At 33.3% G+C, this 12,503-nt stretch overlaps 1 protein-coding gene across 2 annotated transcripts; it reads right to left on the reverse strand.

Moving 5' to 3' along the window:
- Positions 1-4,759: 4,759 nt before the first annotated feature.
- LOC131020369 (stress response protein NST1-like) lies at positions 4,760-6,316 on the reverse strand. Of its 2 annotated transcripts, XM_057949135.1 has the most exons (3): positions 6,168-6,316; positions 5,947-6,050; positions 4,760-5,872 (listed from the first exon to the last, which is right to left on the reverse strand). In XM_057949135.1, the coding sequence occupies exons 2-3, from the start codon at positions 6,046-6,048 to the stop codon at positions 4,826-4,828; spliced, it is 1,149 nt and encodes a 382-aa protein (XP_057805118.1). In that variant the 5' UTR covers positions 6,049-6,050; positions 6,168-6,316; the 3' UTR covers positions 4,760-4,825. The 2 variants fall into 2 exon arrangements, with proteins under 2 accessions (XP_057805118.1, XP_057805119.1); XM_057949136.1 differs by lacking the exon at positions 6,168-6,316 and having other exon boundaries at positions 5,947-6,082.
- Between the last annotated feature and the right edge of the window lie 6,187 nt (positions 6,317-12,503).

Consider the following 12,503-nt stretch of genomic DNA (forward strand, 5'->3'; position numbering starts at 1 on the left):
CGTAAACTCCAACTCAATAATCCGGCGACCGAAAAAAATTGGAGGAACGAAATTGCAAATTTTTCAGTGCTTTAATTCGTCACACTTCAAAAGTTATGTTAAAATTACAATTTTGAACTAGTTCATGATTTTATTCACCAAAATCCTAAATTTTATTAAAACTTCATAGTTTTGGTGGACGGAGGAAATACTATTAATTACCTTGAGGAGCCTATTAATGATGTTAGTGGCGAAATGAGAGAAAACAATGAAAAGTAATACTCGCTCCATGCCTTAAACATCTTCATTTCTTTCTATTTTGGTCCGTTCCAAAAACATCTTCCAAATTTATTTATTTTGAAACAATTTCACTAATTATTACTTTTAAAATCTTCATTTTTTGTAGAAATCTATTCTCCATTTATTAAATACATAATTAATTTTTATTAAAATTCATGTCATTCTTTTTTAGAAAGATGTTTGAAGGAGGGAGGAATAACTATTTTAGTGATTAGTTATTTGAATTTGGATAATTCAAAATGAATCTACACTTAGTAGTATTTTAATAATGCAAAAAGGAAGAGCTTAATTATTTTCCACTTTATAAAAAATTAGTACGATATCGGAAAAAAAATCTACGTTCTAGAAAAGAAAAAAGAAAAAAAAATCAAATTAAGGAAAAAAAAAAAAGTCATTGATTGTGATATGAGGGCATCTGACCAGCATACCCAAATCGAAAGAAAAGGTGAGGAACATGGCATCGCTTTTTCTTTCTTTTATTAAATTTTAAGTGAAAAAAAGTGGAATCACTTTCTAGAAGGGGACAGAATCAACGTCGAAATCAACGGTTTGGGCGTAAAAGAAAGAAAGCTGCTTAATGCTTATTCCCCACGGCTTTGAACAATTTGTACGGATAAACCTTCGATTTCGAAGAAATTATTCATTCAATATAAAATGAGTTAGACATCACCGCTGCTTGACTCAATACATGATTCATTCATATTTTGAGTCTCATTTATAAATCAAATATATATATATATAAAAGCAAATTAAATCATATCTTATGTGACCAGAGACGGAGCCAGAAATTACTTCATATGCTATAATAATAAAAATAATATAAAATAATTATAAATAATGACACAAAATAATTTCCGTCGAATTTCGACAAGTTAGACGCTAGTATTATATTAAATTAGTTTATCATATTGGCTCATATAAATTAGTTTTGAATTAAAAAAAATTAAGATTGATGAGATCCATTTAAGAGAAATAATAATTTAAAAAAAATAAAAATTTTGAGAGAAAGATAAAAAAGATTAAGTGAAATTGTGATAATTGAATTTGAATGTAAGGATTTTTTAGATGAAATAAGGATATTAAAAAAAAACCCCTATCCTACCGTTGCAAACATATTTTTATACACATTCTAATTAAATAATGCCTCTTGCGCCCGATTCATTCGTTCGTGCTGGAGCTCAAGCCACCCCAACATGCATCGGATGGCTCGTCGTCAAGGCTGACTCGAGCTTGCAAATGAGCCAACTCGATACAGATACTCTTATATTCCTCTAAAAAACATAAAATTAATTATACGAAAGTTGGTTTTCTTAGTAAATAAATACAAAATTGGATTTTTTTTTCCCCATACATGATGAGGTGGAGTAATAGAAGTCACTTACATAAGCATCATTTTATTTAGGGTTAAATAGTAAATATACATTTAATGCTTATGGAAAAAAATAAATAGGTCCTTAACATTATGTTTTATGTAACTAGGTTCCTAATATTTACAAATTGAGGTAATAAGTTCTTATCGTTCATAAATTGGAGCAAATAAGTCCCTTCTTTTAGCGACTATGAACTTCGAGACTTATTTGCCTCAATTTGTAAACAGTATGAACATATTTGTCTCAATTCGTAAACGTTATGAACCTATTTGATTTTCAATCTAAACGTTATGTGTGTTTTTGCTTCTTTGTATATATATATAGGGAGAGGTTCAAGTAAGAACCACTAAATAAAATAAGAACGGAGAACTATTTTCAGTCATTCGATCATCAAAATCTACGATGGATGCATTACTGGGTTCGAATCCTGAAGGAGCAAAATTTTACTCCCTCCGTCTCAACTTTTCCTTTTTTGGTTGTCCCATATTTTGGTATCCATTTTTATTTTTAGTAAAAGTAGGTGAGATCCTTACTCCACTTTAAGGGTAAATATCAGTTTATGGCCCATCGTTTGAGCGTTTTCTCAAATATATCCACCATAACCATATTTACAAAACAATACCCATCATTTCATTTTTTTTTTATTTGTGACCCGCAAAAATAATCCGATGACCGGTATTTGACGTGTCCGGCCAAACGCCATGTTGAAAGAACACGTGGAATAAAAAAAGAAAAAAACTAAAGAAATGAAATCGGGAGCCACCATCTCTCTCCCTTGCTCTGCCCCGTCACCCCCTTCTCTATCTCTCTCCTTACCTCTTCTCTCTTGCTCTGCCCCGCCTCCATCTCCGACGAGGGCCGCCATCGGGAGCCAAGCCGCGGTGCCTCCTGCTCCTCTCAAAAATTCCGTCCACATCGTTGACGTAAAGTGGAGATAAGCTCTTTATTGTGTATCTAACAAATCTGAACACCAACATTCGAATTTGGGGCGCTTTGCATCCGCGCAAAGAAGTGAACACGAGCATATTCACTTTTGTGCTTACAATTAGTCCATCTGTAAGATATATGATCAAGAATTGCTCTTCGTTTTTTGCTTTGTGACATTGAAGTTAATTTTAGTGATTGAATTGATTGTGCAATGTGCAGATAGAAGAGAATTGTGGTGTTTGCCCCTTCAAGAGAGGTGAGAGCAGCAAAATGGCTAATTCAAGGGAGATTATTACCTCATTCGGGCTTGATGATTCACAGAAGGCTGCAGTTTCAAATCGGTCGCCGGATTATTTTTACGGGCCACAAATAAGAAAAAATTGAAACGATGGGTATTATTTTGTAAATATGCTTAGGGTGGGATATATTTGAGAAAACGCCCAAATGATGAGCCATAAACTGATATTTACCCTCACTTTAATTATTTTAACACTCACATAAAAGGTGAGACTTTTATTCCACTCACAACACGCCAACCACTTTATTAAAACTCGTGCTACTCTCAAATGGATACTAAAAACTGTAACGGATGGAGTACTTTTTTTTTTCAAATGCGGTAAATTTAACAATGCATGCATTAATTTTACAGCAATTATAATGGCTCTCACGAAAAATATAGTTCTCATTAGAACCGCATCATATATATAAATACACACACATAAAAAGACTTATTATGTGTATTTGTATTCAAGATTTTGATTTAAATATGTCTGAAATATTATGATCAAATTGAAAATTTAGATAAATAAGAATAAAAAAATGAAAATGCCATGTAAGATAGAGGATTAAATTATATTTTCATATTATTTCTAATATATCTATATAGGAGATCTAATCGGTGGTGACCACTAAAAATTTGATATGATATTTAAATTTTTTAAAATTATAAAAAATATATTATGAAATTAAGAAGACGTAAATTAAGAATTTAAAATATATAAGAAAGAGGAAACATATAATACTGAGTTAAAAGACATAAATTAAGAATTTAGAAAAAGAAAAAAGAATGGTTAAATAGCAAAAACACCCTTAATATCTACATTGAAAATCAAATAGATTTCTAACATTAACAAATCGGAGCAAATATGTCCACAACATTCATGGCCGTTAGACAAAGTCGCGAAGTGACTTATTTGCTCCAATTTGTGAACATCAAAGATCTATTTACCTTAATCTATAAATATTAGGGATTTAATTGTACAAATATAATACTAAAGACTTATTTGCTTTTTGCTATAAATGTTAGTAGTGCATTTGATATTTAACCTTTTTATTTATTGCAACCCATCGTGTATTGCTAAGTTTTCGCTTTATTAAAATTATTTATTATGTGAAAACTTTGTCTAGCAATAGAAGTTGCATAAGCATCACTACATTATTATCTCAGTCACTGACACCATAAATTATTTATAATGTGAAAACTTACATGTAACAACTATTTTAAACAATATGAAAAACTCCAGCAGTATTCGATAAATGTACAATACAACAGTCATAATAAATCCAGCCTTTTGAGTTCAGATTATTTATATCATCACGTTGAAAAACTAATCAATCTTACGGGGTGTTTGGCTAAGCTTATTTTAAAGAGCTTATAAGCTCTTGAAGCTTATAAGATGTTTCAAGAACTTATTAGATTTAATTTCTTAAGAGCTTATAAGTTGTCAAAGTGTTTGGTTAATTGAACTTATAAGCTAGAGGGAGAATTTTTAGTTAGTGAGAGAAAATATTTGTTAAAGAGAGAGAATTGAAGAAAAGTGAAATTAAAATGATATACGATGAAAATAAAAAAATCATAGTTGAGTTATTTTTGTAAAATGAGTGTTGCTTATAAGAAAATGAGAAAATAAGTTGGGGTAGAGGAACTTATTTTTTGAAGAGCTTATAAGTTCTTAAAACTTAAATTTACTGCTTATAATCAAACACTTTGAAAGAACTTATAAGCTCCTAAACAGCTTATACGATGTTTTAAAGAGCTTATAAGCTCAGGCAAACACCCTCTTAGTTAGAGATCAACTTTGAACAAACATCTTTAATATCTCTATTAACTTAGTTCTATTTTAAAATCTTCATCTTCTCCACCAATCCATAAAAAAGCACCAGATTTTTTTTATCTGTCGTAGTAACAAAATAAACCGTAACTGTTTATTAATTAATTGTTGATGCTCATCACAACAAAATTGAACAAGTTAGAATTTCATGTTGAGAACCTTCCCAAGAGGCTGATAGATCTTGGAAGAATCATCGTCATTATTATTGGTATGATCATCATCATCTTCATCTTCTTCTTTGATGCTCTTGGTGACAAACTCTCTGGCCATTGATTCAAGGCGCAGCGCGGCTAAGGCGGCCTTGCGCCTCTCCTTGTACTCCCTCCTCTTCTTGTTCTGCTCCTCCAACGCCGCTTTGGCCTTCTCGGCAGCCTGCGCTCTGCTGGTGGCTTGCTCCGCTCGCGTCCTCAGCTCTCCTATCTTGCACACTGCAACCTCCAACTCTCTCTTGGCATCCTCCAACTCTTTGTTACTCGTCGTCGTCGTCGTGATCATCATCAACTCCTCTTGAGGAGGATGAGGATGAGGATGAGCCAATTTGGCAGCTGCTTCCTTGAGCATCCTCTTCTCTCTCTCGGTTTCCTCGGCTTCTAATCCCATCTGCTGCAGCGCGTTGTACAGCGCTGTCTTCTCGCTCTGCGCTCGCGCCTCGGCAGCCTCGGCGGCAGCCAGCTTCGACCTCCCCTTGTGGACTTGGAATTTCAGCAACGCTATCTCAACTTGCGCCTCATTCTCTTGCTCTCGACATTTCTCCAACTCCCTCTTCACACTCTCGACCTCCGCCTCCACATCATTCGTGTATGCTGCCTCATCCTTGAGCATATTCAGCTCAATCTCACACGACATCAGCGCCTCCTTGGCTTTCTCCATTGCCAGCTGCAGCGATTCGATATAAGCAGATTTTTCCTCAATCTGCTCTTCCAACTCCAGTTTCTCAGCCTCTTTCGCGGTCAGGACTGATTCGAGCTCGACTACGCGAGAGATGGCTTCCTCCGATTGCTTTATGTAGAAATTCTTCTTTGCATCGGAGTTCTTGAGCAGCGTCGACAGCTCGTCTGCAGTTTTCTGGTAATGGTCGAGCTTAACAAGTGCTTGCTTGTGCGCCGCATCCTTCGCCTCCACCTGAACTTTCACAGCCGCCAACTCTCTCTCTAGCCTCTCTATCTCTCTCTCCCTCTCCACTTCCTGCGTTTTCAAAAGAAAAAGCAGCATTAAAATTAATTTATTTCTCAATCAAAACTAGTTACCACACAACTTACTTTGTCATTTGTTGGACTGTTTTTCCTTTGCTCATTGCTCTGTCCGAAAAAAGTGATTGCACTTTGAACTGATTCAATTGGATTTGTATCGATCTCCCCCATTGCTAATTATATCCACCAACACAAAAAGGAAATCAATGTGCTACACTTGGAAAATATGATGATTAATATTCTAATCCATTAACATGAGCAATTACAGAAAGATGGGATATTGAACTTACTCAAAATGAAGGAGAATGCAGAAGGAGGTAGCTACGAGGATTACGGAGAGGTATTAGAAAGGGTTTGTTGTGAAATTTAGTACAAGATCTGTGTAATCGAGGTGCCAAATTTTGTCAAAATTCATCACTCCAAAAACCACCTCTTCTCTAATTCTTTGTAATAATCGACCCTTATTCAACACTTTTTTAAGATGGGCCTTTTATTTTCCAGTGTTATTTATTTATTTATTTGTCTAAGAACCATTTGCTGCTGATAAATTTTTGATAAGTTCGGTTGTTTGCAATAGCTTCCACATTGGTTGAGTCAGTTGCTGGCTCATCCATGCTCCGGGACTTTTTTTTTTATCAGACCATGCTCCGGGACTACTTATGAGTCAAGGTCTGTATTGATTTGACTCATTCTGCTGCCTCATATCAATTAATTTTGATTTTACACAAAATTAAATTACACAATTATTTGAATTAAAATTGTATTAATTTAAATTACTAAAATTTAAAATACATAAATTTAAATTTGCAAAATCAAAAAAATTACAATAAATATAGAAGCCCAAAAATTGCTAAAATTTTTAAAACTGAAAATACAACCCAAATTATAGGTTTATAAAGCAGAAGCCCAAACTTTTTTCTCTCATTTTCTTAATAAAAGCCCAGCCCAACTATGGTTTTGAAATTAAAACAAACTACTACTATCTCCGTCCCATGAATCTTGACACGTATTTCTTTTTGGGTCATCCCACGAATTTTGACGCATTTCCAAATAAGGTACTCCCTCCGTCCGCCAAAAGTGGACCACTTTGGCTGGACACGGGATTTAATAAAATTAGATACTATAATTTTGATGTAGTGGATAAAGGGTCCCACCACTTTATGAGATGTGTGGTTGAGATTGAATTTGGGGTGGCTTTTTTGTAAATAAAGAGTGTTTGTAAGGATAAAAGATTAAAGTGGATGGTGGACTCATTTCTATAAAAGGAAAGTGGTATACTCTTTGCGGACGCCCGATATAGTAAAAGTGGTCCACTTTTGGCGGACGGAGGGAGTAATAATTATTACATTATCTCTCCTACTTTATCACTTTTATTACATGATCCTCATACTTTATCACTTTTATACTTTATTAACTACACACTTAAAACAATAATCTACAACTCCTTAATTCCCGTGTCGAAACCAAACGTGTCAAGATTCGTGGGACGGAGGGTATATCATTTAACCCTACGTTCCCCCCCCCCCAAAAAAAAAAAACCATATGCTTCATCTTCACTCTCCCTCTTCTCTGTAATGGCGCTGCAGCCTGCAGGTATGATTTTCTATTTTTTTTTTATTGCGCGTGAGAGACACGCGTTGGGCAAAAACAGATGATGAGCCGAGCTCAAAAGGATGAGCCACGACTCAAGCTGTTGGTGTCCGCATAGGGTGGCTCATCGCCCAAATCAACTCGAGCCAATGATGAGCCACCACCTATGTGGATGCTCTAAGAAGATAATAGCCCAAATCTATAGAAATTTGCTAAAATAAAATTCATTTCAATATAAATTATGAATTACTTTTAGGTTTTAACTTATAAAGATCTACGGTGAATTCATTACTTTTTTGGATGAATTCATGGTCTTGGGTTCGTAAGGTTTTGTAGTCTAACTCTTCCTTATATATGTAGGCTACAAACTCCTCTTAAAATACAAACTACAAACTCATGAATTCTATGTGAAATACATATGAATTTGCTATGTAAATATATAGATTCAAAAATTAAAATTCTCATTTCTTATGAAATTCGAACCCAAGATATTGAATTCATCCAATAAAATGATGAATCAATTGTAGTTCTTTATAATCTAATTAAGGACAATAAATAGTTATTAATTTAAATTTTAAAATAATTTTGGTATATATATATATATATATATATATATATATATATATATATATATAAAATACCAAAACTGAGTTTTAATGGTAAAACTAACATACCCTCTTGTGCGATACACGATGATCATCGAATTAAATGATATTTTTAAATAAATAAGTATAAATATTAAACAGAATAAAAATATAAGCAAATGAAAATATATTTTAAAAATAAAATAATTCATATCAATTACTCAATAAAAACTTGAATTCGAAGGGAAAAACTTCTTTATATATTACAAGTCATGTCAAGAAACATCTAGCACCAAAGGTGCATAAATTTAATTAATTTTTCACAAATGCCAAAACCGAGTTCATAGCTGTGGTATGATCTTGGAGTCTTTCTTTAACAAAGTCAAGTAAACTTTAGCATAATTTAGCAAAAGATTCAACAAAATAAGTACATTAATATTAGACATAAGAATTTTGTCATCCCTTTTGTTGCACCATTCACAACCTTTTTTAGAAAAAACACATTGAATCATTGAACAAAATGTGCATAAAAACTATTATCACTGAACAAAATGTCGATAAAAAAACTCTCATCGTGTCATGCTATTACGGTCAATACTACCTGGAAATTGGACTGGCCTTGCTTAGTATCTTTTGCATAAACCTGCTAGACAACTCGATCAGAAAGTACCTCAATGCAATCAACAACCTAATAAACTAATATTATTTTCATATTTACATATCATCCTTGATAGACATGCACAACTTAAGAATAATATTATAAAAATAACACTATCAAGCTTTTTGAGGCTTCCAACACATGAACAAATCTACATGCTTGAACATGCAACAGGTGGACATCAACCTTTATATGTATACTACAAAAAGATTAATGAAGCCAAATCATGGGCTATGAGAATAATATCCGCATACAGTTACACGCATAGGATTTGGGTTGGGAGCAATGCAATTGTTGAGTAGAATTGACTTCAGGAAATGCAAGAGAGTGATCTAAGCCAATGTCGATCTAGAACATGAAGTGATCACTTATAACAGCATGAAACCCAACCATACACCATCAACAACATCAGTTATGTATCATCTCTAGGCAAAACACATCACACGACCAAACAACAGAGATAATGACACCAAATTTCAAAATTCAAATGACAAAAACATTGAATCACTAACTTTAATAGCAAAATCAATAGCGACTAATAGAAAATTGACCACCAAACCCGAACCTCCTCGAGTAATCCTCTCCAATGTTTGATGCAGCGGCAGTTTGCTTCTGCAGCTTCACCCTCTTCACCTGAGATGAATAAGCGAGTACCGCCGCCTCCTCACCTCCAAATTGCGACCATGAAAGCAGCAAAGCAGGTGACACTTCGGCACCTCAACCTGCACCCGTCGCATTCTCCCTAGCCTTAATAAGCCATGGATCCTTCAAGAAACGCTCAATCGTAATCAATGTCCTGCAAGAAATCGCCTTTCCCTTGTAGCTCTGCAACCTCTGCGGGAAACCCAACGCGCAGAAGCACATTCACAGGCTGCATTACACAAAATTTCACATCACACACACGCTTGCAAGAAATACAACACGAAAATGGCATAAATATATACAAAAGCAATCGTATCTATATACGAAATCTATATATAGGCTTCCCTTAAAAGTTTGCCCCAAGAGGAACGGCACGAGTTTTAATAAAAGCGGGTAAAAAGTTATTTGATGGTGGGACCATATACAAAAATACTCCCTCCGTCCCACTAGACTTGGCACTTTTGAGTTGGGCACGGAGATTAAGAATAAAGGGTTAAGAGTGTAAAGTAGGTAGGGTCCACTTATTTTATGTGAGTAGAGAAAGTAGGGACCACATACTATTTTAGGAAAGTGCCAATTCTAGTGGGACAAACAAAAAAGGCAAGTGTGCCAAGTCTAGTGGGACGGAGGGAGTAGTATTTAAAGGGTTGTAGTTAAAAAGTAGATGGTGAAGTCATGTACAAAAATAGAAAGTAAGGAGATTGAGACAAACTTTTAGGGACACTCCAAAAAAGAAATTGGGGCAAACTTTTTGGGGACGGGGGAGTATAAAACTTAAACATGATAAGAATAACTCACTATATCTGCAACAAAAGACATGATTTCTACTCCAACATGAAATACACAAAAATCCGAATTAATTCGAGACATACAAACTCCATATCAATACTGAACCAAACAACAAAAAAGAGCACCTATTTATTTGAAACTCGCTCTGAAACAACCAACAAAATATAAAATATGAAGAAACACGCTCTATCCCAATTTTAGTGTCACACTTCGTATCTCAATATTAATTTTTCAATTATTTTTTTTCCCCATGAATTTCAATATGTTGTGAATTGGTTTAATTTTATAGTTATTATGTAGAGTTCACCCATTCAATTGGAATTTATAATTGTTTTTTATATTTAATTTATATTTTTATAGTTTAAAAATGATTGTTTAGGTTGATTAATCCTAATTTTTTTGGTATATTAATTTTTTAAATTTCAATTTTTAGTAAAAAGGATATTAATTAGAATTCATAATATAATTAGTACTCCCTCCGTCCCACCAATTTTGACACGTATTTTTTTTGGGTCGTCCTACGAATCTTGACACATTTCCAAATAAGGTAATAATTATTATCTTCTCTCTACTACTTTATCACTTTTATACTTTATTAACTACACACTTAAAATACTAATCTAAAACTCCTTAATTCTCGTGTCGAAACAAAACGTGTCAAGATTCGTGGGACGAAAAAAGTATTCTTTTAATAATAATTACTAAAATAATTAAATATAAATAAATGACCATGCGAGTATATTGTTTCATATAAAATTTGGGATGGAAGATTTCATCCGGTCGAAATGAGCCCACACTTTGTTTAAATTTTGGGATGCTAACTAGTAACTATGTAAAAAGTGTTTTAAATTGCATAACCCAATTTAGGCTCGGACGAATCGTATCACCCGATGTTAAATCTCTCTACTCATTCCATTTACTACTATTACTTGGTCAAATGTTCTGGTTCTGCACTTCTAGTTTGTTGGGGAATAACCGAATAAGAAACATCATTGTGCTATTGCCTATTAGTAGGGCTGTCGATCGGTTCGGGTTTGGTTACTCATACCCGAATTTTCGGTTATTCGAACCCGAAATTGCCATATTTCACTAATCGTTCCCGAACTGTTTTAGGTGTTCGGATACCCAAATAACCGAATCGGTAATTAAGAAATTGCCATATTTCACTAACCGTTCCCGAACCGTTTTAGGTGTTCGGTTACCCAATAACCGCTTCGGTTATTTGGGTATCCGAAATACCCATTTAAAAAATTAAAATTCAAATAATTTGCTAAATAGAGGATTTGAACCTTAGTCTCTAGAAAATACACAAAGCAACTTGTCTACTAGACTAAAGCTTATTCTTAAACTTTAAACATATCATAATTTTATTTTACCTAAGACTCGATATTTAAATAAAAAAATAAATTAATTAATGAATTAATAATTAAAATATATATAATATATATATTAAATAATTTTCGGTTATTTCGGTTAACCCGTTTCGGTTATTGGGTTAACCGATATCCGAAATTTTTCTAAAAATGATACCCGAAACCGATCCGATACCCAAAAAAATCGGTTATTGGATACTCAAACCCAAAAATTTCGGTTCGGTTAACGGATTATCCAAAACCCGATAACCAATTAGACAACCCTATTTATAATAAATAAATGTTGAAAGATTGAACTGCAGAAATGGAAGCGTAATTTAAAATAAAATGTTACAAATATGCAAGGTGGTCTCAATTGAAACTTCATGAATTGTTATTTCTAATCTATAATAATTTTTATGTATTAAAATTCAGATCGATTTTATTTTTGTTCATTTTTGGTTTTCATGTTTTATCCTTTCCGAAAGAAATTTAATAAACACTTGGCCTTAGATCTCATATTTATGTCATCTCCCTACCACCATATTATTGTATGTAATGATGAAGGTTATATGTCTTAATCAATAATTTTCATGATGGTATTCAAGTGTTTCAATTATTGAGTAGATTTTAAGATTTCGACTAAAACTTTAGGTTGAAGGGTAACGGTAACTATCATTGTGACCTCATTACTTTTTTTTTTTTTGAGGAAATTGTGACCTCATTCCTTGTGCTATCACAAATTCACAATGTAATTGTTTTAATTTAAATTTTTATTTGTTAGTTTAAAAAAAATATTAGAATTTCATTTGTTCTAATATAGCCCTCAAATTTCAAATTGTGTTATCGTACTAGCATTTAATGTCTACTCGCTATAATTGGATTCGGTTATAAATTGATACAAAATTCTTGAAATCTAAATTGAAAAATATGAAAAAGAAATAGTAGATGGGAGTATTTAAAGAAACCCCTTTTTAGAATGGTAATTTTTTTATTTAAAAAGGATAGTCG

The sequence above is a fragment of the Salvia miltiorrhiza genome, chromosome 4 (genome assembly GCF_028751815.1).
Source record: "Salvia miltiorrhiza cultivar Shanhuang (shh) chromosome 4, IMPLAD_Smil_shh, whole genome shotgun sequence".
Lineage (NCBI taxonomy): Eukaryota > Viridiplantae > Streptophyta > Magnoliopsida > Lamiales > Lamiaceae > Salvia > Salvia miltiorrhiza.

Bases quoted from the DNA above. Each gene is read 5' to 3' on its own strand.
- LOC131020369 (XM_057949135.1), bottom strand. From the start codon at position 6,048: ATGGGGGAGATCGATACAAATCCAATTGAATCAGTTCAAAGTGCAATC. The intron at 5,873-5,946 runs GTAAGTTGTGTG...TTGAAAACGCAG, and splicing joins ACAGTCCAACAAATGACAAA to GAAGTGGAGAGGGAGAGAGA.